Below are 22,105 nucleotides of genomic sequence, written 5' to 3'. Positions count from 1 at the left end.
TTTCAGTTCCATAAATTCACACCTTTGACTGAAATACAATGTTTTTTTGTTTGTTTTGTTTTTTTACATTAGTCTTCACTAATTATTTTTAAACATGCAAATTCCTCTCAAATTACATTGACTTTCTCTTATTTTAATGACTTTTGGATGCTTTCATTTAATAATTGTTTTTTGCTTTATACATAATTTGAACTGTTTGAAAGTCAACCCAATCATTAAACATTAGAGCCTGTTCAATGAACAGTTTGTTGTTTCTCTATAAGTAGTTTTGTTTACAATTCTTATGGTTCTCTTTGAAAGTATGAAGATTGGATTAGTATGTTTTATATGAATTTTCCCACCCTTCCACACAGTAAGTTACTGTATATTGGGACTATTAGGGTACAGTATGAGGTTTATAATGAAACTTGATTTAGAAGATCTTTAACTTTATACAGTATTGCAATTGACTTCCTGGAAGAGGTATCCCTCCTCTGTTGCTATTATAAATATAAGACTTGACCAGAAAAATAAGCTAATAATAGCTAAGAAAGTGCAAGTGGAATTTAAGATGAAGTATTTTTAGCATCAGTGTCAGATATCAGTTAAAGGATAGGTTCATAATTTTTCAAGTGTGTCTTAAAACAACAGTCAGGTGTCCATATGAACAGTGACAGAGGTTTTCCTCGCTGTAATCATTCCTCCTCTTCTTACTGGCTATTAAAAGATCCCCTTCAAATGTGCTTTCAATGTAAGTGATGGAGGCCAAAATCCACAGTCATTTAATGCAAAAATGCATTTAAAAGTTGATATGAAGCTTATATGAGGCCCCAGCAATCCTAGTTAGTCATATCAAGTGGATATCTGCCACATTTACAGTCTTTTTAGCATCAAACTCCCTCTTTGTGTTTCCCTGTTGAGCTGCAGTGGAAGTATAGTAACAAAAAGAGGGACTTTGGCACTAAAAAGACTAACGTTGAAAGATCTACTTGATTTGACTCATTTGGACGCTGAAGCTTCAGATAAACTTAAGTACATTTTTGCAGAGGATTGGATTATGGTCCCACACTTACATTGGTGCATTATGAAGGGGTCGTCTGGCCAGTATGAACATGATTATGGCCAAAAAAAAAACAAAAAACAAAAAAACCCCATTTGGGTCCTTTAATATTTTAAAGTAGAGCACAACATAAGCCTCAAGTGTCTGGTAGATTGATTTGTCCCAACTACTGGAGGCTGACAGTAACAATCTAGATAAGATTGATAAAGACACCCAATACTAAAACTTAAAGTGGAATTTACTTGTGGCCAACAATGGATTCTTGCTGGCAACTTTGTGGTAGAGATGGTTGACATTTGAGACTAAGTGAATACAAACTGTTTTGAATCAGGTTTGAAGAACTAAGATTTAAGATTCAAAGTTAGATTTCCAGAATTACACATTCACAGCAGGTATGAAACTAGCATTACCTGGTAACCTCAGCCCATCTAATCTGGTTGAAAAATACAAGTTGATTGCCAGTGCATTTTAAATCTGAAAGTGGTAAAGACTTGCCAGACTCCTTTTACCCAGAGTAGTTAAATGTGCTGCCTCAAAGCTTTTATTTGCATATAAACTGCCCATGAATGATCAAGTTGAAGTGATACTAAACTGTCCAATACCAAAGATTTTCTAAAAGAAAGATGGTCAGAAGCGTCAAGTCATAGAGATACAAGCTTTATTTGCATTTGACAAGTCAATACAATGGCTCAGTTGAAAGCAGTCTTTGATGCATCTGCAGTGTTGTAGTTCCTAAAAAACAAAACATGGTTTTAAGGAAAAGCACAGCATTTTAAGTCTTGTATCATCCAATTGCTGAGTATTAGTACATACCCTGCCCATTGCTCCTCTGGATTTGTTCCAAGTCCATACCCATTGCCAATGTTATTACTATAAACACCAGTGGTGCTGTAGCTGGAAGAAATTCAAGTTGGCCAGATTAAGCACTGATACTACCCATCTAGATAATGTGATGTGAATGATCCCAGCTTACCTATTTGAATCCATCTGGGCAGTGACTCCTTTGGTGAAAGTTGGATAATCATTGTAGCTTGGCTGCCAAGAATGCTGGGGTGAGTAGCTTGGTTGCTGGGGAAACTGGGGCTGCTTGGGAGGGTAGCTAGGCACCTGGGGTTTTTGGGATTGGTGCCTAGGCTGCTGGGGCACCTGTGGCCGCTGGGGTTTTTGGGAAGGGTACCTACGCTGCTGGAAAGGGTACCTAGGCTGCTGGGGCACCTGCGGCCGCTGGGGTTTTTGGAGCGGGTACCTAGGCTGCTGGGGCAGTTTGCTTGGCTGCTGGGGTACCTGCGGCCGCTGGGTTTTTTGGAGCGGGTACCTAGGCTGCTGGGGCAGTTTGCTTGGCTGCTGGGGCACCTGCGGCCGCTGGGGTTGCTGGGGCTGGTACCTAGGCTGCTGGGGCAGTTTGCTTGGCTGCTGGGGCACCTGCGGCCGCTGCGGCTGGTAACTAGGCTGCTGGGGCACCTGCGGCACCTGCGGCTGGTAACTAGGCTGCTGGGGCACCTGCGGCACCTGCGGCTGGTAACTAGGCTGCTGGGGCACCTGCGGCACCTGCGGCTGGTAACTAGGCTGCTGGGGCACCTGCGGCACCTGCGGCTGGTAACTAGGCTGCTGGGGCACCTGCGGCACCTGCGGCTGGTAACTAGGCTGCTGGGGCACCTGCGGCACCTGCGGCTGGTAACTAGGCTGCTGGGGCACCTGCGGCACCTGCGGCTGGTAACTAGGCTGCTGGGGCACCTGCGGCACCTGCGGCTGGTAACTAGGCTGCTGGGGCACCTGCGGCACCTGCGGCTGGTAACTAGGCTGCTGGGGCACCTGCGGCACCTGGGGCTGGTAACTAGGCTGCTGGGGCACCTGCGGCACCTGGGGCTGGTAACTAGGCTGCTGGGGCACCTGCGGCTGCTGGGGCTGGTAACTAGGCTGCTGGGGCACCTGCGGCTGCTGAGGTTGTTGGGGTGGGTAGCTAGGCTGCTGAGGTAGTTGGCTTAGCAGCTGGGAAGGGTACCTAGGTTGCTGAGGCACCTGTGGCTGCTGGGGCAGGTAGTTAGGCTGCTGGGGTTGTTGGAGTGGGTAGCTGGGTTGCTGTGGTAGATGGCTTACCACCTGTGGCTGTCGTGGCAGGTACCTAGGTTGCCTGGGCAGGTAACCAGACTCAGCCACCTGTTGCTGTTGTTCCCCTCTAGAGCCAAAGCTACTTGATGGTTGATAGCCTGGAACTGGCACTTCCTTGTCACCATACTTCCCAGAGTAGGCTGCTGATCCAGCTCTGTAAGCTATTGAGCAGATATTTTGGTCCATGAAACAGCAAATTAAGTAGATATTTTCACAAATGGAATAAACTTACCATTAGCTTGATGCCCTCCTACAACTAGCAGGGACACCAGCAACCATCTAGATAAGACATCCACAAAGACAAGTTATGATTTAATCATGAATTTAATAATTAAAACTAATTTAAAGCTGAAGATCTTTCTTCTACCTTATGAAAAACCCCATGGCTGAAGCCAACAATAGTAGGCCAGTGACGCTGCAAACGCTGACACTTCTGTCAGCTCCTACCCAACCACACAACTGAACCAAACTGAAAACAATAAGTCACTGAGGTAACTCTGAACCCCTTTATAAGTCCTCCACACTCACTCTGCTTGTTGGTTAACGGGACACAGGTGTGAGTGGTTGAAGGCAGGTGTGGATGATTATCTGTCAGCAGAGGTCCACTGGATTATAGGAACGAGGAAAAGACTTTCAGCATTTTATTCCTTGAACACGGGAATCTTTTGAAGAGCAAAAAGCTTCATCATTGTTTTATATCAGCTACTTGACAGAACATGATGGATTTTGAGTCCATCATTTTCCCTTAATTAAAATATTTGGGTCAGTAAAAATGCAGATGAGGGCAGAGTAAACTCAGATCATCCAACCTCATCAAAACAATAAGTCAGTGTAATATCTCTGTGGATATAATAGCTCTGATCCTCTGTATAAGTCATCCATTCTTTGCTTGTTGATTAACGGGACACAGGTGTAAGTAGTTGAAGGCAAGTGTGGCCAATTATCAGATGGGAGAGGACCACTGAACTGTAGGAACAAGAAATAGATGACATTAGTCTTTCAGAGTTTCAGCATTTTATTCATCTTTAGACATGTCCTATTTACAGTCCAACAGCCCAGACAAATAGATATTTGATAAAAGTAGGAACAAGTACAAGTACTAGGTCAGCTTCATCATCATGTTATTTTCAGCTTAACTTGATAGAAGATTATGAAATTTGAGTTCATGATTTTTCCCATTCATTAAAATATTTGGTCCAATAATTATCCACAAGAGGGCAGACTAAACTCAGAGTCTTCAACCTCATTAACAATAAGGTGATAGACACAAATTTCAAACTCAGTTTTGATTATTGGGGTCATTCCTTTCAAACAGCATACAGAGTGGTGGCTGTTTTTCTTTTCAATCTAACCCTGTTTAAGAGTCGCTGATCACGCCGGTGTGATAAAATCATGTGTCTGTTTCAGGAGGTCACAGCAATCATTGTTAATCACACTTAACAACAATTACAAGCAGCATATTTAACAAAAGCAAAATAAATACCTAAATATAAATTAAATTAACTTTAAGGGGGGGTTAATCAATATATAAAGTGAGTGGTTCAAAGAGGCACTTCTGTTTAAAAATGAAGTCACATTGAGCATTGTCGTCAACTTCTGTCGAAAGTGCCGGCTTGAAACTCCATGCTTGTTTTTGTTTAATGTTGATAGACTGAGTAAAAACTGAAATAGGGTGATATAAATTTGATATAAAAATCATATTGACACGTGCGTAAATGCAAGATGGGATGGGGCAGACGTTGCATTTATTTTATATCTTCATTGTTTTTTGTCATATGATGAAACAGAAAAAATGTCAGAATCTGCTGACCCTGGGGGTCAACTGAGCAGAGCACATGCAGAGAGAGACATGGAGAGAAACAGAGACATGAGGATATATTGAGTTAGTTTTTGGAAGAGTTTTTGTGGGGGAAAAATGAAGCAAACACTAAACCAAGCCATCAACTTTTTATTTCAAGAAGAAGATGCTATTTGCAATTCATTGTCTGAATCGGAGGGTGATGTTGGCGATGATGAAATTGACGACCCGTCTTTGTTATTGACAATGAGAGGTGAGACAAACTTCTAGTGAAAATGTATTGCTTTTGTTTTGCTTATTTCTCTTTGTGTAAACTTTATAAACTCTCTTTTTATATGTGTATATGTTTACATATGTATGTGTGTTTGTGTACATGCACAGTGATGATGAGCAGCCTGGAACAACCCCAACAACAAGCACAAAGAGGGGGCATGGGAGGGGGAATCAAACCAGGTCAAGATCTCCATGAGCCCGGCGACCACACCACAGCTCTGAGCCCTGGAAAACAGAAAACATTCTTGATACTGCCCCACAAACCAGTAGGTTCATGCCCCTCAGAACACCAGGAGCCCAGGTGAACCACATTCAGCAAACTCACCAATGGACCTTTTCCGGTTGTATTTGTCCACGGATACAATGAGGACACTCTGCAAAAACACCAATAAGTATGCAGCAAAAAACAAGGAAATGGGCCAGAAGTACAAATGGGTTGACGTTGAAGTTGAGGAACTCTACAAATTCCTTAGTCTCCTCATATACATAGGGTTGGTGTCGCTGCCAAGTCTCCAAGACTACTGGAAACACAACCACATCTTGTCTGTGCTGTTTCCAGCCACTGTCATGACAAGAGACAGATTCAGGGTGTTATTATGGAACATCCACCCCAGTGATCCAGAGGAGGATGTCAAAAATGACAAGAAGAAGGGAACACCACACTATGATAAGATGTTTGGACTCAAGCCTCTTATTGATGACATTCACACTGCCTGCCAGGCTCATTACCACCCAAGGAAGGAATTGGCAGTCGATGAGAGGATGGTGGCGACTAAGGCGAAAACTGGCATGACCCAATATTTGAAGGACAAGCCAACGAAATAGGGGATCAAGCTTTTCATGTTGACTGAGTCAAGCAATGGATACACCATCAATTTCAATATGTACCATGGCAAATCTCACACACCAGGTGTGCATGGACTGTTGTATGATGCTGTCATGGACCTCATTCAGCCATGATATCTCGGGACTGGATACCATATTGGACAATTTCTACACCAGTCCGAAACTGTTTCTTGACTTGGCCAGCATGAAGTTTGGAGCCTGTGGCACATACAGGGACAACAGGAAAGGGTATCCCAGTGGGAGAGCAAATGCCCTCACCAGAAAATCAAAAAGAGGCACTGTGAGATGGATCAGAGAGGACCCCCTGCTCTTCGTGAGGTGGATGGACACACAGGAGGTGGCAGTATCTGGTGAGGTGGTCCAGAGGAGAGTGAAGGTTGGAGATGGAAACTGGCAGTGAAAAATATTCCCTGCCCCTCCCCCATCATTGTCTATAATAAGAACATGGGTGGGGTTGACCTATCAGACCAACTCCAGTATTACTCCACCCACCACGAAACTGCTCCCTGGTATTGTACCCTGTTCCTGCACTTAGTGGACACTGCAACAACAAATGCCTACATCCTGCACTGAGAGATCAGCAACACACAACAGACACAGCACATGACGCATAAGAACTTCCTGGTTGAACTGGTGTCCCAGCTGTGTGGAGTGGACAAGACAGGAGTTCCCATCAACAGGAGAACCAACCATGTTCCTGTTGCCATGGTTACAGATGCCAGTCAGAAAGCCACAGGACCTGCCAGCGCTGCCAACAAGTGGACAAAAAAAAAGGAACCTCATACCATGGAAACACGAGTCCTGTGATGTGGCCCTCTCATCATTGACAAACTTTTTTCAGGGAATGGCAGTTATGCATTTATAGTAAAAATACAATTTTCCAAATCCGATTGTGTTTTTGGGTCCAATATGTTAATATAGTATATCAAAGTGGAAAAAATATATATTGTCAGGTCATATAGGTGATGTGCTGAAAAAAAAAAAAAAAAAAAAAAAAAAAAAAAAGACACCAGGCATTGGCATGGTAAACCTTTAAATGTGGTATATAAAAGCAAAAACATATGCAAAAAAAAAAAAAATCCCAGCCAAAACAGCCCACTCTTGAGTCTTTACAATTTGAGATATGTACTGGCAAAGTGTTCTGCATTGTCAATTAGGTCTTTTAAAAGGTAAAAACATAAGCTGAGAAAGAGCAGCTGGTGATAGTTTTTGTTCAGATACAAATTTAATCAAATATTTTAAAAGAGCACAGTTCAGCATACCTTGGACCCCATGAAGTTTCACAAGATTTAGTAAGACTGGTAAGTTACCCAATACATTTGACGCCTACTAATAACACCCCCTTACCAGTATTAATCCAGATAGTTTTAAGACTGCAACAGACACCAATACGAAAACTTAGTTATGATTAAAGATTTAGTAGTGATGTTTCAGAACTTGTGGCCCCACAATAGAGTCTTGAAGCAAGTTTATGGCAAGGAGGGTTGACATTTGAGACAACATTTTGGAGATTTGGTTTGTAGAGGGTCTGAAGCTTAAGATTAACTCCTTTTAGCTAGAGCAATTAAACGTGCTGCCTCAAAGCCTTTACTTGCATGATAAACTTCCCATGAATGATCAGGTTGAAGTGATGCTAACCTGTCCAATACCAAAGATTTTCTAAAAGAAAGATGGTCAGAAGCGTCAAGTCATAGAGATACAAGCTTTATTTGCATTTGACAAGTCAATACAATGGCTCAGTTGAAAGCAGTCTTTGATGCATCTGCAGTGTTGTAGTTCCTAAAAAACAAAACATGGTTTTAAGGAAAAGCACAGCATTTTAAGTCTTGTATCATCCAATTGCTGAGTATTAGTACATACCCTGCCCATTGCTCCTCTGGATTGCTAATGTGATGTGAATGATCACAGCTTACCTATTTGAATGCATTTGGGCAGTGACTCCTCCTTTGGCAAAAGTTGGATAATCATTGTAGAGTGGCTGCTGAGAAACCCAAGAATGCTGGGGTGAGTAGCCAGGCTGCTGGGGCTGCTGGGGACGCTGGGCAGGGTAGCCAGGCTGCTGGGGCGGCTGGGGACGCTGGGCAGGGTAGCCAGGCTGCTGGGGCGGCTGGGGACGCTGGGGACGCTGGGCAGGGTAGCCAGGCACCTGCGGCTGCTGGGGACGCTGCCGTCTTGGCAGCAGCTTTGGCAAGTGGCTGGGCTTCCTCAATTTATAGAAAGGCTGTTGCAGAACTGGCATTCGCCTGGGCAGATAGCGCTGCATCTGAGGCTGCTTTGGCAGGTAGCTAGGCTGCTGAGGTTGTTGGGGCACCTGGGGCCGCTTGGGTAGGTAGCCAGGAACCTGGGGCTGCTTGGGTAGGTAGCTAGGCTGCTGAGGCACCTGAGGTTGCTGTGGCCGCTTGGGCAGGTAGCTAGGCTGCTGAGGTTGTTGGGGCACCTGGGGCCGCTTGGGTAGGTAGCCAGGAACCTGGGGCTGCTTGGGCAGGTAGCTAGGCTGCTGAGGCACCTGAGGTTGCTGTGGCCGCTTGGGCAGGTAGCTAGGCTGCTGAGGTTGTTGGGGCACCTGGGGCCGCTTGGGTAGGTAGCCAGGAACCTGGGGCTGCTTGGGCAGGTAGCTAGGCTGCTGAGGCACCTGAGGTTGCTGTGGCCGCTTGGGCAGGTAGCTAGGCTGCTGAGGTTGTTGGGGCACCTGGGGCCGCTTGGGTAGGTAGCCAGGAACCTGGGGCTGCTTGGGCAGGTAGCTAGGCTGCTGAGGCACCTGAGGTTGCTGTGGCTGCTTGGGCAGGTAGCTAGGCTGCTGAGGTTGTTGGGGCACCTGGGGCCGCTTGGGTAGGTAGCCAGGAACCTGGGGCTGCTTGGGCAGGTAGCCAGGCTGCTGAGGCACCTGAGGTTGCTGTGGCCGCTTGGGCAGGTAGCTAGGCTGCTGAGGTTGTTGGGGCACCTGGGGCCGCTTGGGTAGGTAGCCAGGAACCTGGGGCCGCTTGGGCAGGTAGCCAGGAACCTGGGGCCGCTTGGGCAGGTAGCCAGGAACCTGGGGCCGCTTGGGCAGGTAGCCAGGAACCTGGGGCCGCTTGGGCAGGTAGCCAGGAACCTGGGGCCGCTTGGGCAGGTAGCTAGGCTGCTGAGGCACCTGAGGTTGCTGGGGCCGCTTGGGCAGGTAGCTAGGCTGCTGAGGTTGTTGGGGCACCTGGGGCCGCTTGGGTAGGTAGCTAGGAACCTGGGGCTGCTTGGGCAGGTAGCTAGGCTGCTGAGGCACCTGAGGTTGCTGGGGCTGCTTGGGCAGGTAGCTAGGCTGCTGAGGCACCTGAGGTTGCTTGGGTAGGTAGCCAGGAACCTGGGGCACCTGTGGCAGCTGGGGCTGCTTGGGCAGGTAGCTAGGTTGCTGGGGCACCTGTGGCAGCTGGGGCTGCTTGGGCAGATAGCTAGGTTGCTGGGGCACCTGTGGCAGCTGGGGCTGCTTGGGCGGGTAGCTAGGCTGTTGGGGCACCTGTGGCAGCTGAGGTTGCTGGGGCTGCTTGGGCGGGTAGCTAGGCTGTTGGGGCACCTGTGGCAGCTGAGGTTGCTGGGGCTGCTTGGGCGGGTAGCTAGGCTGTTGGGGCACCTGTGGCAGCTGAGGTTGCTGGGGCTGCTTGGGCGGGTAGCTAGGCTGTTGGGGCACCTGTGGCAGCTGAGGTTGCTGGGGCTGCTTGGGCGGGTAGCTAGGCTGTTGGGGCACCTGTGGCAGCTGAGGTTGCTGGGGCTGCTTGGGCGGGTAGCTAGGCTGTTGGGGCACCTGTGGCAGCTGAGGTTGCTGGGGCTGCTTGGGTGGGTAGCTAGGCTGTTGGGGCACTTGTGGCAGCTGAGGTTGCTGGGGCTGCTTGGGCGGGTAGCTAGGCTGTTGGGGCACCTGGGGCACCTGTGGCAGCTGAGGTTGCTGGGGCTGCTTGGGCGGGTAGCTAGGCTGTTGGGGCACCTGGGGCACCTGTGGCAGCTGAGGTTGCTGGGGCTGCTTGGGCGGGTAGCTAGGCTGTTGGGGCACCTGAGGTTGCTGGGGCTGCTTGGGTGGGTAGCTAGGCTGTTGGGGCACCTGTGGCAGCTGAGGTTGCTGGGGCTGCTGGGGCGGGTAGTTAGGCTGTTGGGGCACCTGTGGCAGCTGAGGTTGCTGGGGCTGCTTGGGCGGGTAGCTAGGCTGTTGGGGCACCTGTGGCAGCTGAGGTTGCTGGGGCTGCTGGGGCGGGTAGCTAGGCTGCTGGGGCACCTGCTGCTGGGGTGCCTTGGGTGGATTCAGCTGCTGGGGCACCTGTGGCAGCTGAGGTTGCTGGGGCTGCTGGGGCGGGTAGCTAGGCTGCTGAGGTTGTTGGGGCACCTGGGGCTGCTTGGGTGGGTAGCTAGGCTGCTGGGGCACCTGAGGTTGCTGGGGCAGCTGGGGCAGCTGGGGCAGCTGAGGTTGCTGGGGCACATAGCTAGGCTGCTGCTGCACCTGCTGCTGCTGCTGCTGGGGTACCTTGGGTGGGTTGCTCAGCTGCTGGGGCACCTGTGGCTGCTGGGGCTGATAACCAGACTGAGCCATCTGTTGCTGTTGAGGATAACTAGATGAATACCAGATTTCTGGCACAGATTGAAAGTTTGGTTCCTGTGATTCAGCCTTAGGCTGATAACTGGAAATTATTAGTTGTATGTTGTCACCACTTGCCTGATTTGCATTTGAGTTTGAATCCCGACTACCAAGTGGCCCAGTGCTCCATGAAGATTCCCCTCTAGTGTCAAAGCTACTTGAAATTGGTTTATAGCCTAGAACTGGCACTTCCTTGTCACCATGCTTCCCAGAGTAGGCTGTTGAGCAGATATTTTAGTCCATAAGACAGCAAATTAAGTAGATATTTTCACAAATGGAATAAACTTACCATTAGCTTGATGCCCTCCTACAACTAGCAAGGACACCAGCAACCATCTAGATGAGACATCCACAAAGACAAGTTATGATTTAATCATGAATTTAACAATTAAAACTAATTTAAAGCTGAAGATCTTTCTTCTACCTTATGAAAAACCCCATGGCTGAAGCCACAGTTGTAGGCCAGTGAAGCTGCAAACGCTGACACTTCTGTCAGCTCCTACCAAACCACACAACTGAACCAGTCTGAAAACAATAAGTCACTGAGGTAATTCTGAACCTCTTTATAAGTCCTCCACACTTGTCCTGCTTGTTGGTTAACGGGACACAGGTGTGAGTGTTTGAAGGCAGGTGTGGATGATTATCTGTCAGCAGAGGTCCACTAGATTATAGGAACGAGGAAAAGACTTTCAGCATTTTATTCCTTGAACATGGGAATCTTTTGACGAGCAAAAAGCTTCATCATTGTTTTATATCAGCTACTTGACAGAACATGATGGATTTTGAGTCCATCATTTTCCCTTAGTTAAAATATTTGGGTCAGTAAATATGCAGATGAGGGCAGAGATCACCAACTTCATCAACAGTGAAGTAATAGTTGACTGAGTGCTTATATAGATTTGTGTCTCATATCTGGCTCATTTTACACTGTTTAAACATCAAACACGCATACTAAATCAGACAGACATAGATGTAAAACCAAACTTTTAAAGCTTCAAATTTAATTTAAAATACAGACATACAATCCAACAGTGTAATGGTATGATGACCAAATATATTTGCAGAATAGATTCAATTTAAAAGCTTATAAGAGTTAAAGTATATATTTAAAATGATCTCCCAAAAGACGACAGTGTCTGAATGCAAATAGCTTTTAAAAAAAAAATGCTGGATCAGAATTTTCATTGAGATCATGACGATGAATTTTAAGTCTGACTCTATATTTTACCACTATACATTATTTTAGTTAGCCCTGTTGTTGACTGGTAACCTGTCCAGGGTGTACCCCGCCTCTCACCCAGTGTCAGCTGGGATCAGATCCAGCCCCCCTGTGACCTTCTAAAGGATAAGTGGGTGTGGATGGATAGATTATTTTAGCCTGCAGAATGACATTTTCAACTTTAACTAATTTTTCCAATGTGAATATCTTTCTGATTCAAAGCACAGAGTTTCTGTATAGTATAGTAAGTTTTTCTTTTCTTTTCTTTTTTTTTTTTTTTTACAGATTAGTAAATATGAATTTTCTGCAGATTCCTTCACCAGTGTCAGAACTTTCTTTTTCTGGTTGAAGATTGAATATTTGAAGATAGTCAAGTGGCGAAGGATTAGGGGACCTTGTGGAAAAATATAAAGGTAAAAGTACTTTATTTGTCACACAAACAGTTGTACAGTGAAATTTGATCTCTGTGTTTAACCCCATCCTAAATCTTAGGATTATCTGTCTCTTTTTTTGTGTGTGTTTATGTATGTATTAAAACTGGACAAGAAATTCTAATTCTAAATTACAGAATGTGTATGAAACCCATGACCAAAATAGTTATGGATGGAATTATAGTGAAATTAAATTATTCCTGCTTTTGCTGGAAACCCCCTGAAGGTCCCCGGATCCCACTTTGAGATCCACTTATTTTGTGTATCCAGCAGCATTGGTGTTACTATTTATAAGGACCAACAACAACAAAAAAACTTTATTGTAACAAGTATACCAATAATAAAAAAAATAACACGTTCATAACACTTTTTGTATACAAATTGAACACAATCACAAACACGCCAGGGGAAATAAAGGTTAATAATAAACACAAAAATAGAAAATAATAGTTAAATAAAAATCCTGTAGAGCTTAAAGTGGTTATACGTATAAAGTTATATATATAAGTTGAAAAGTTTGGCTTTTTGCTTTTTATAAGGACTACATTTCCCTTGGGCAACAACATTACGCAATTCCTATACCACTTCCTATACTGGCATTTCAAAATAAGACAATGGTCTTCGCATGTCGTTGCCAGCTCCGATGCAAACTTTAAACTCGGCTTTTACTTCGAAAACGGGGTCATTCCTCCGTGTTTCGTCGATCCCTGGCTGGCGGAGCCACCAACAACCTGGGACCGGGGCAGGTATTCCCGTGTGAACGGCAGGCTCCAGCCAGGTCCAGGTCCAGTCCGCCGCGATGAGGCTCCGTTTGGCAGGAGCCGCGCTGCTGTCGGCGGCCGCTTACTACGTTTACCTGCCGCTGCCGAGCGGCGTGAGCGAACCGTGGAAGCTGATGCTGCTTGACGCGCTGTTCCGGAGCTTCATGCATGCGGTGAGCGCTGACAGGAGCCCGGAGGAGGACAGGTTGATGTGAGGGAGAAACTGACCTGAGAGAAAACACAAGAAATAAGTCTGGTTATTCATATACAGAGCAGAGGGCAGACAAAAGTGTGTTACATACCTGTAAAATATAGCTAATTATAGCATATACATGATAGGTGACTGTCATGTATAGTTGGGGCTGGGCAATATATCGATTTTATATCAATATCGTGATATGAGACTAAATATTGTCTTAGATTTTGGATATTGTAATATCGTGAAATGGCATAAGTATTACCAGACTGTCTCAGCTGTTGTATTATTTGCTTTTACCCACTTAGTCATTATATCCACATTACTGATGATTATTTATCAAAAACTTAATTGTGTAAATATGTTGTGAAGCAACAATACTGTCACAATATTGCTATCGAGGTATTTGTTTAAAAATATCATGATATTTGATTTTTGTCCATATCGCCAAGCCCTACATATAATAACATGTTAGCAATATCAGCATAGCAGAGTTCATTTAGGAAGAATGTATCACGCTGTAGAGAAAGGAATTATATAATATAATACACAATCAAATAGAATAAAACAAAAATAGGTTATAAAATAACACATCACAATAGCTTTTAGTGTAACAGATTCAAGAAGAATAGAATCAAACTGAGTACAATAGATTACTGCGTACTGTACTAGACTAGAATATAATATTTCATACTATACTATGCAGTATTATACTACAATATAATTTTCTTTATACTACAATGTATAAAACTGTACTAGAATGGCATAGCATAGAATAATGTGAACAATACATTACTATACTATCCTATATTATACTACACTGTATACATATTGTAAATATTTGAAATGTACATATAATTATTCAGTGTTGTTATTTACTAGACTGAGAAAGAACTGAATACTCTGAAGTATACTACACTTTACTATACAGTACTATACTGCAGTATACTATACTGTAATGTAATTTACTACACTCTATATTGTTCTAGAAAAGACTATATACTGTATATAACATATAATTTAACAGGAAATAATAGAAATGATAACAGAAAATAGAATAGAATAGATCTTTAGTATTATAGATTACTGTATATTAGGTGGAACAAGTGATCAGAGTCGAGTTTAGTGGAGAAGATTCATGCACAATAGAATAAAAGTAGGATCTTTACTTTAACAGGTGCAAGAACTGAAGCCACAATAGCAGCAGGTATAGAATGAGAGTTTTGTGACCTTTGACCCTGCAGCTGAACACCCTATAACATGTACCCGTTTGATTGTATCATGAACCCGCGTGATGATGTTGTAATATGTACGTTTTAAGTTAAGCTGCTCTCAAGCTTGCAAAACCAGTTCACACCCAAACTATTTAATCTTATGGATCAATGTAGTGCAACAAGTTTTCAGGCCCAGTTAAGTCTTTCGCTACAGCTCTGGTGGACTCGCCTTCTCTTTATTATTTCACTGTGTTGTTAACCGACACAACGGCCGGCTTCAGAGAGAGAGATTTTCTAGATATTAAAGGATAAGGCTGGCGATTTTCTAGATGTTTCTTATCGTCAACAAATCTCATGTTTAGAGACAAACCAACAATGATCTACTTACAGTTATTATGTGTCTCAAAGAATTTCATTATATACAGTGTAGTACAGAGGTTGCGATATGTGGCACAATAAGCTAGCAAAGCACCTGCACATGCTCAGTTGCCTCACACAGAACTACTCTCCTGAGACTGAAAACGTGATCGCTGTTATTAGTCTCTGGAGCCGTTTCTAAACAACACGATCAAACTCTTCATAAGATTTTGGATACACACTCACAATACTTAATAGATCAGTTCATTATTGGTTTGGATCTAAATTTGATGATAATACATTTGTGCAACCAGGGTATAAAACACTCAGATGTCATTTTTGTGTGCGTTTCTTATTTCCAGAGCGATGTGGCTCACGCGTTTGGCGTGTGCCATCGCGTCCACCTGCTGAGCCAGGTGGTGTCCTGGGTGGAGGTGATCGAGGCTCGCTCCTGCCCCGCCGTGCACGTGTTCGACTCCACGCTGGGCGGCGTGTCCACCCGGGTCTTCCAGCCGAAGGGCGGGAAGAAGCTGAAAAGGGGAGTCATTTATTTCCACGGTGGAGGATGGGCCCTCGGCAGCGGACGTGAGTGCCGGTTTTGAAACTGTACTTTTATTGGATTGTAAAAATAATGTTAATTGGCTTCGGTTAAGTTTTGCTCAAACTGCTGCGGTACTGTTTAGTGTGTTGAATAATATTAATATTGATAAAAACCATCTATGTTTAATTATATGGTCGATTCTACTGAAAAGAGAAAACAAACATCATCATTTTGGGTCAAAGTTCTATAAAAAACGTCACAGAATAATAACATTATAGTTTGCATCATTTCAGTATCACTTAATGAGTTTATCTGCTTCACAGGGATGCGATCATACGACCGTCTGTGTAGGAAAATGGCGGAGGATCTGGACGCTGTTATCATGTCTGTTGAGTAAGTTATCATGTTAAATAGTTTGTATTTTGCTGACTGTCAATAAGATTTCTTCAGATTAAGTGAGTCAGTATATATATTGTTCCAAAAATGATAAGAAATCATTGTTTTCACTTTCTGTTAACAAAGTTTTTGAAGCTGCATATTGTTGGTGGTTGTTAGTAATTTAAATTCAAATCGATATTGATTTCTTATTTCTAATAATAGACTCATTTCAAGCTCTTTCCAAACAGGGCTTATTATTGTCATTTTCTATTTTTAAAAATAGTTGGGAATCATTTATTTGAAATTATAAAAACAAGAGAAAATTTGATTTAAACATCAAAAATACAAAAACTGGTAAAAAAAGATTCAACCATATGTTGTTTTTTACTCTGTTTTCCACTTTTAATCACATACAGTTTAGTATATTCTGAGCTGTACTTGTAATAAACTGCAGTGAGTTGTGTTTCCTTGAGCTCGGTCAATTAAATCTGAGTATTTTTCAGTAAAAAATGGAAAAAAAACCCTGAAAATGATGAAACTGTCTTATTAGAGGTCTTGTGTCACTTAAAAAGCTTTATTATTGATTATTCTTTGTTATTTTTGTGGTGAATCAATTAATAATTTTAATTTAAAGAAATTTAGAAAAAAAGGTGACATCTTCAAAAAGTTTGTTCAGTTTGTTCAGTCTGAAGATTTTCAATTAATAATGATATAAAATAGAAAAAAGCAGTGAATCCCCACAAGTGAGAGGCTTGCACCGGCGTTATGTATTAAAATAACATCTTCCTGTGCGGTTGCTATAGTTACCGTCTTGCTCCGGAGGCGGTGTTCCCAGAGCAGTACCACGATGCGTTGGCAGCGTCGCGGGCCTTCCTGTCGGCTCGGGTTTTAGAGCGCTACAGCATCGATCCAGAGAGGGTGTGCGTGTCCGGAGACAGCGCCGGAGGAAACCTGGCCGCTGCTGTGGCTCAGGAGGTACGAAAAACAAACACACACACACACATCTCACCATCATCTTTGCATATTTTAACCTTTTTACTTTTTAAAATTAATTTTCTATCCTGAGGCATAAAGGAGATGCTTTCAGTTATAGTTTGGAGGCTCAGTGTCCTGTAGTTTCTGCTCTCTGGTGGTAAACGAGCCGTATCTGTTTTCTACTTTTATCCACCAAAGAAGCTGTGTGAGCTGTTGGATACTTCTCTTGTTCTGCAGAATACACAGTAGATCCATTTTCCTAGTTATCTATTCCCCTCTTTGTTGCAAATATCAGTGGAAATATGGATGAAAAAACTAAAGCAGTAGAAGTGTGTGTCTTCTTGACACCAGCTGCATCCCAACTGTCAGAGTTTATGTTTACATACACACTAATATTCCCAATATGACAATATTCCAAATTTGATACGGGTCATGTAAACAGCATAGCACAGCAATGTAGCATTAAGACATGTGGGATACATCAATATTATTCAGGTTTTAGGAGGATTCTTTAGACGTGGACACAGCACATTAGGAATATGCGTCTCAATTTGGTGTTTTTACAGCAGTTTGCGAAACACGGCTTCCTGCCTGTTTACGATCAGCTCTGCGAGTTGTAAACAAACCAGCTAGCCAACAGTTAATAATGATGCATGATGGCTGGTTGTGTAGCGCACTCCTGCTCAGGCAAAATGACAAGCTGGAGCAGGAAGGCAGACGGAGGACAGATCTTGTGATTCCCGTTCCCACCGGAGCAGAGGGTGCGTGTAAACGGGAATATTAGCGCAATATTCATTTTCATCAGCCATGTAAACAGCTTAGTAGGAATGTGCATGTACACGTAGTCAGAGAGGCACAACTGAATGATCCTGATGTTAGAGTTTCACATATTAATCCAACTGTTAGATTAACAATTGGATCAGTCAGGAGCTGATAAAGAATTTCATTTACGTGGGGAGTTTTAGCAGTTTTAGCACCGTTTCCAACAAAAACTTTTTGTGGAAACAGTAAAGAAAAGAAATATATTGGCAGAAATGATCAGCTATCTGTTTCAGTGTATCGCCTGTCAGCTGAAGTGTAATTTAAACCTCGTCTGTGTCCACAGCTGAGCTCAGATGAGAGTCTGACAGTGAAGTTCAAGGCCCAGGCGTTGATCTACCCCGTGCTGCAGGCGCTCGACTTCTACACCCCGTCCTACCAGCAGAACCAGGCCGTGCCCATCCTCTACAGGCCCGTCATGGCTCGTTTCTGGCTGCAGTACCTCGGCGCCGACTCCTCCCTGGAGCCGCTCCTGCTCGCTAACAACCACAGCTCCCTGGACCAGCTAGCCATCAGCGCCGGGACTCGCTCCAAGCTGGACTGGACCGCTTTGCTCCCGGCTAAACGTAAGAAACACTTCCGGCCGGTCATCAGAGAAGAAGGATCGCTGGGGGTGGTGGGCGAGGTGCCGGCGCTGATTGACGTGAGGGCGGCGCCGCTGCTGGCGGAGCAGGGGGTTCTGGGTAGGACACCTAAAGCGTACGTGATGACGTGCGAGTTCGACGTTCTGAGGGACGACGGGCTGATGTACGTCAAACGGCTGCAGGAAGCCGGCGTCACGGTGACCAGCGATCACTACGAGGACGGTTTCCACGGCTGCATGGTGTTTGCGTTCCTGCCCATGATGTCTAGTGTTGGACAGAGGAGCATGAACAACTACATCCGCTGGCTGGACCAGAATCTGTAGACAAACTGACTCCTCCAGATTCTTTTGAACAGGGATCCGGAGAATCCAGCGGAGACATTTTGTGGCACCAAAGATGTACCGGAGCAGGAAGTCTGGTACTTGAGAGCTCCTTCTCAGACCTGCAGGGAGGAGAAAACTCTTTAGGTATCACAGATTTCATCCATGTGGGGGCAGAATGGACTACAGGTTAAAAATCTCTGACCTGTAATCCAGAAGGTCACAGATTTGATCCACTGTGTCCATCAGCATCCTTCTGTCTGCTCTCTGACGCTTTGGAAAGAAGCATAATACTTTAAATCTATATAATCTAGAATTAAAAAAAACAAAATCAACAAGACAGATTCTAGTTGTAAACCAGAACAGCTGGATCTGTAGAGCTACGATCACAACCACGAAGCATCTTCACTGCACCCTAAAACCAAAACTTCTCACATCAACTGTAACCAAAGAGAAACATTTGTATTATTCAAAGTCTGAATATTCAATACAACTTTTTGGAGAACGATGGTATTCTTAAGGCTCATGATTTACAAAATCTGGAAATTTATGCACACGATAATAACAGACGAAGTGTTTAATTTGACTACATCTTTTCAGAATAAAACATCATTATAAGAAAACACTGGAGACAACGTGTAAAACAATATACAAACATTACTGTTATGTACGGATGATCAGTAATCATAAAAGAGAGCAATCAAAAATAAATAATTCTATAATTTCTGTAAAGTAGGATTAGTAGGATAAATGCGCCTGAGCAGCAGTTCTTATAAAATCTTTTTGAAATCGGCTTTAATCACAATCAAAAAGTTTACTAATTACCCTCAAATCGTTGAAACAAACCTGCATCATAGGAGTCCAGTTATACTGTCCATTATAAGAAAATTAATGAACATCAGCCAGCCAGGATTGTGAAAATCTGCCCAAATTAGATTTAAAACATCAATAATACAAAAATATGGGTGAAAAATCATATTTTTGGAATGTAATTTTCAAGACAAAACTATGTAATTTAATCATATATCGTATGTTAATTACTTTGAGGGATATTCTGCAGTTCATTCATGTTTCCTTTCCGTTCTTATTTCACTGTAAACTGAAGCCGGAACAACAAAAAACATTTCTCCTTTTAAAGATCATTCTGTGAGAAGAGTTAAAGACTGAAAATGATGAGCCTTGATTATACTGTTCAACAGGCTTCTTATCAGACTTGAGTTGGAGCTCAAAGTCACTCAGAAACTATCTTCAGCTTTTATGCTTTTACGATGCACTGAGACACTGAAATAGTCTCACAGACACACACACACAAAACAGGCCAGTCAAGGCTACAGTGTGTGTGTGTGTGTGTGTGTGTGTGTGTAGTCAAAGTATGCCAGAGTTCACAGCTGTGTATACTCTCTGGATTGTGCAATAATGTATGTTTGAAAGTATCCCTCATCTTCTCTAACTTCACCCTCTGATGACCACTGTACGGCAGGGCGAATGCAATGACGACGAAGACGACGATGATAGCTGTGAAATTTATGCGAGCATTACTGTATCACCACAAGAGAAGAGATCCCAAATGGACTATCATGCTGTCCTCCCCCGACCGCTGTCAGCCCAAAGCTAACATAATGAACCGACGACAGCGAGCGCCTGACAGACTCGGTTTGGCTTTCGGCCCAAAACCGCTGCGAGCCAAGACTGTAGCAGAAACACTGAGCTGAGTGTGGCCGTTACAAGGCTTCACATTATCCAAGAAAAAAAAACATTTGAGAGTGTTACACTGGTTATCAGGACACTGTGATTTTTCTTTTCTTGAAGAGAAATGATTCCAGACAGCTTATTTCCTAACATGGATTTCTGTAATTAAGGCAAATTCCAAGCATTACCCCCTCCAAGCACACATCTTGTACACTTTCTAGTTAAAAAAAAGTGACTGTTTGATATGCATGAATAGTAAAATAAGTCATTTATAAATTTGAAACATGGGTTTTAAAACTAGATAAGGCGGTATGGACTGTAGAGAAAGACGTATGAATGTTTTCAGCGCTGTGATTTAAATGCTGTATGTGAAATTAAGCATTAAATAGTTTTATAATGTACAAATAAGGCTTTAATATAAGTAGGGTTACGTAACAGGTAGTCCCAGCCAAGCAAATACACAAAACCGGTCCCAGATGTACTCCTACAGCGCTAATAAATCCCATAAAGTAGTTATTTTATTGGCTGCTGTGACAACTCAAGTGGTACGCAGGGAGCAGGATCATAATATTTCTTGTTATCCCTCTGTTATTTTTTTTTTCTATATGTGTGTTATTGTGTAGCTTTTTAAAAAGATATTCTTCTGTCAGTGCTCATGTGTGATGTATTTTAAAACCATCACATTCCTGGACAGTGTTTTACTGTGATAACGAGGATGTGGAGGCGCTGCAGGCAATATGAAGCTGCACCTGTATATGGCAGGAGTTCAGGTGATATAACACACTGGTGGCCATACTGGAGGTCTTTAGATTTTAAAGGTGCAGTGCGCAGGATTTAGTGACATCTAGTGGTGAGGTTGCAGATTGTGACCAGCTGAATACCCCTCGCCTCCCCCTCCAAGTGTGAAGGAGAATCTACGGTGGCTGTGAAACTTGTGAAAAACATGAAAGGTCCTCTCTAGACCCAGTGTTTGGTTTTTTTTGTCCATTCTGGGCTACTGTAGAAACATGGCGGCCTCCATGGAAGAGGACCCATTCCCTATGTAGATATAAAGGGCTCATTCTAAAGTAAAGAAAACACAACTATTCTTATTTTCAGGTGATTATAAACTAATTAAAACGTACTTATGAATATTATATTCCATTTCTGCCAAGTCCGTTCTGCTAGATGCCACTAAATTCTACAAACTGCACCTTTAAAAGAGATTTTATTAAGTACTAATAAGTTAAACTAAATATAGAAAAACTACATTATCTAATTACTTGCTTTTATCTAAAATGGTGCAACTACAAATATCTATACCCATGAAATGTCTCTTCAAATGACTCAGAAAGAAAAAATGTATTATGTTATATTAATTATGTATTATTTTGATATGTGCTTTTTTTTAAACAAATGTTTTTTTTGCCCTGATGAAAAAAGAATATGTAAATTCAACACAAACTTTCACAAAGACACATTTAGTCTGTAAATTTGACACAATTCGAGACATCACATGTGGAAAAGATACTTTATATGTGAGAAATTCACATTTTGGAAAATGCAGTTTATCACATGTGAAGCGGCATTTCACAGCTAGTATTCACACATTTCACATATGAATTGTAATATTTTTTGAGTAACTCTGTTTCAAAATCAACAGACGCCAGTGAAGTTAAAGCTAAAATATTTAGCTTGATATCTGTTATTACTAAGCTAAGTGTAACGTTCTACATGGAAATATAAAATATGACCTATATGTCATGAAAATAAAAGATATTTGCCAAACTTGAGAGGGTTTCACAAGTGTGAAACGTAGTTTCGTAGTGTCTTCATGGTTGATTTGTTTACTTCTGCAAAAGGAAAATTTTACTTTTTGTTTCACTTTTTTGCATGTTCAGTCTGTTCACGTGTAGACTGAAAAAAACTGGCACCAGATTTGATTTCTAGAAGATTTGTGATGCAGCTGCATCACCATCACAT

At 43.1% G+C, this 22,105-nt stretch overlaps 3 protein-coding genes and 1 long non-coding RNA gene across 32 annotated transcripts in view; 1 reads left to right on the top strand and 3 right to left on the bottom strand.

Annotated features, from left to right (window-relative positions):
• Positions 1–1,675: 1,675 nt before the first annotated feature.
• Positions 1,676–3,636, bottom strand: LOC121888085 (protein PELPK1-like). Of its 2 annotated transcripts, XM_042399395.1 has the most exons (6): positions 3,516–3,636; positions 3,381–3,427; positions 2,501–3,309; positions 2,013–2,461; positions 1,853–1,933; positions 1,676–1,771 (listed from the first exon to the last, which is right to left on the bottom strand). In XM_042399395.1, the coding sequence occupies exons 1-6, from the start codon at positions 3,530–3,532 to the stop codon at positions 1,729–1,731; spliced, it is 1,446 nt and encodes a 481-aa protein (XP_042255329.1). In that variant the 5' UTR covers positions 3,533–3,636; the 3' UTR covers positions 1,676–1,728. The 2 variants fall into 2 exon arrangements, with proteins under 2 accessions (XP_042255329.1, XP_042255328.1); XM_042399394.1 differs by having other exon boundaries at positions 2,013–3,309.
• Positions 3,637–7,748: 4,112 nt separating this feature from the next.
• Positions 7,749–11,207, bottom strand: LOC121888082 (proline-rich extensin-like protein EPR1). Of its 28 annotated transcripts, none has more exons than XM_042399389.1 (10): positions 11,084–11,206; positions 10,949–10,995; positions 10,738–10,877; positions 10,411–10,620; positions 10,189–10,245; positions 10,084–10,140; positions 9,952–10,017; positions 9,157–9,837; positions 7,979–9,036; positions 7,749–7,844 (listed from the first exon to the last, which is right to left on the bottom strand). In XM_042399389.1, exons 1-10 carry the CDS (start codon positions 11,098–11,100, stop codon positions 7,802–7,804), a joined length of 2,376 nt encoding a protein of 791 aa, XP_042255323.1. In that variant the 5' UTR covers positions 11,101–11,206; the 3' UTR covers positions 7,749–7,801. The 28 variants fall into 28 exon arrangements, with proteins under 28 accessions (XP_042255323.1, XP_042255324.1, XP_042255310.1 ...); XM_042399390.1 differs by having other exon boundaries at positions 10,450–10,620; XM_042399376.1 differs by having other exon boundaries at positions 7,979–8,832; positions 8,911–9,036; positions 10,084–10,620; positions 11,084–11,207.
• Positions 11,208–12,478: 1,271 nt separating this feature from the next.
• LOC121887935 (neutral cholesterol ester hydrolase 1-like) lies at positions 12,479–21,131 on the top strand. The gene is made up of 5 exons (XM_042399105.1): positions 12,479–13,243; positions 15,200–15,422; positions 15,702–15,771; positions 16,560–16,731; positions 17,837–21,131. Exons 1-5 carry the CDS (start codon positions 13,109–13,111, stop codon positions 18,455–18,457), a joined length of 1,221 nt encoding a protein of 406 aa, XP_042255039.1. The 5' UTR covers positions 12,479–13,108; the 3' UTR covers positions 18,458–21,131.
• Positions 18,501–22,105, bottom strand: part of LOC121887937 — a 31,356-nt gene continuing 27,751 nt past the window's right edge. The window contains exon 4 of the long non-coding RNA XR_006093090.1: positions 18,501–18,576. This is a non-coding gene — a long non-coding RNA (uncharacterized LOC121887937). The remainder of the gene's footprint in view (positions 18,577–22,105) is intronic.

This window comes from Thunnus maccoyii, chromosome 21, assembly GCF_910596095.1.
Source record: "Thunnus maccoyii chromosome 21, fThuMac1.1, whole genome shotgun sequence".
Taxonomy (NCBI): Eukaryota; Metazoa; Chordata; class Actinopteri; order Scombriformes; family Scombridae; genus Thunnus; species Thunnus maccoyii.
The sequence above is the reverse complement of the archived record's forward strand: the minus strand, read 5'-3'. Positions and strand labels throughout refer to the sequence as shown.

Excerpts from the sequence above, each read along its gene's own strand:
- LOC121887935 (XM_042399105.1), top strand. The coding sequence starts at position 13,109 with ATGAGGCTCCGTTTGGCAGGAGCCGCGCTGCTGTCGGCGGCCGCTTAC. Across the intron at positions 15,423-15,701 it reads ATGGGCCCTCGGCAGCGGAC|GGATGCGATCATACGACCGT; the intron begins GTGAGTGCCGGT and ends TCTGCTTCACAG. Across the intron at positions 15,772-16,559 it reads GCTGTTATCATGTCTGTTGA|TTACCGTCTTGCTCCGGAGG; the intron begins GTAAGTTATCAT and ends CGGTTGCTATAG.
- LOC121888082 (XM_042399365.1), bottom strand. Across the intron at positions 10,621-10,737 it reads CAAACTCAAATGCAAATCAG|CAACAGATGGCTCAGTCTGG; the intron begins GCAAGTGGTGAC and ends TATCCTCAACAG. Across the intron at positions 10,027-10,083 it reads AGCAGCCCCAGCAACCTCAG|GTGCCCCAGGTGCCCCAACA; the intron begins GTGCCCCAACAG and ends CAGCTGCCACAG.
- LOC121888085 (XM_042399394.1), bottom strand. Across the intron at positions 3,310-3,380 it reads AGGAGGGCATCAAGCTAATG|CTTACAGAGCTGGATCAGCA; the intron begins GTAAGTTTATTC and ends TCTGCTCAATAG. Across the intron at positions 1,772-1,852 it reads CCAGAGGAGCAATGGGCAGG|GAACTACAACACTGCAGATG; the intron begins GTATGTACTAAT and ends TTTGTTTTTTAG.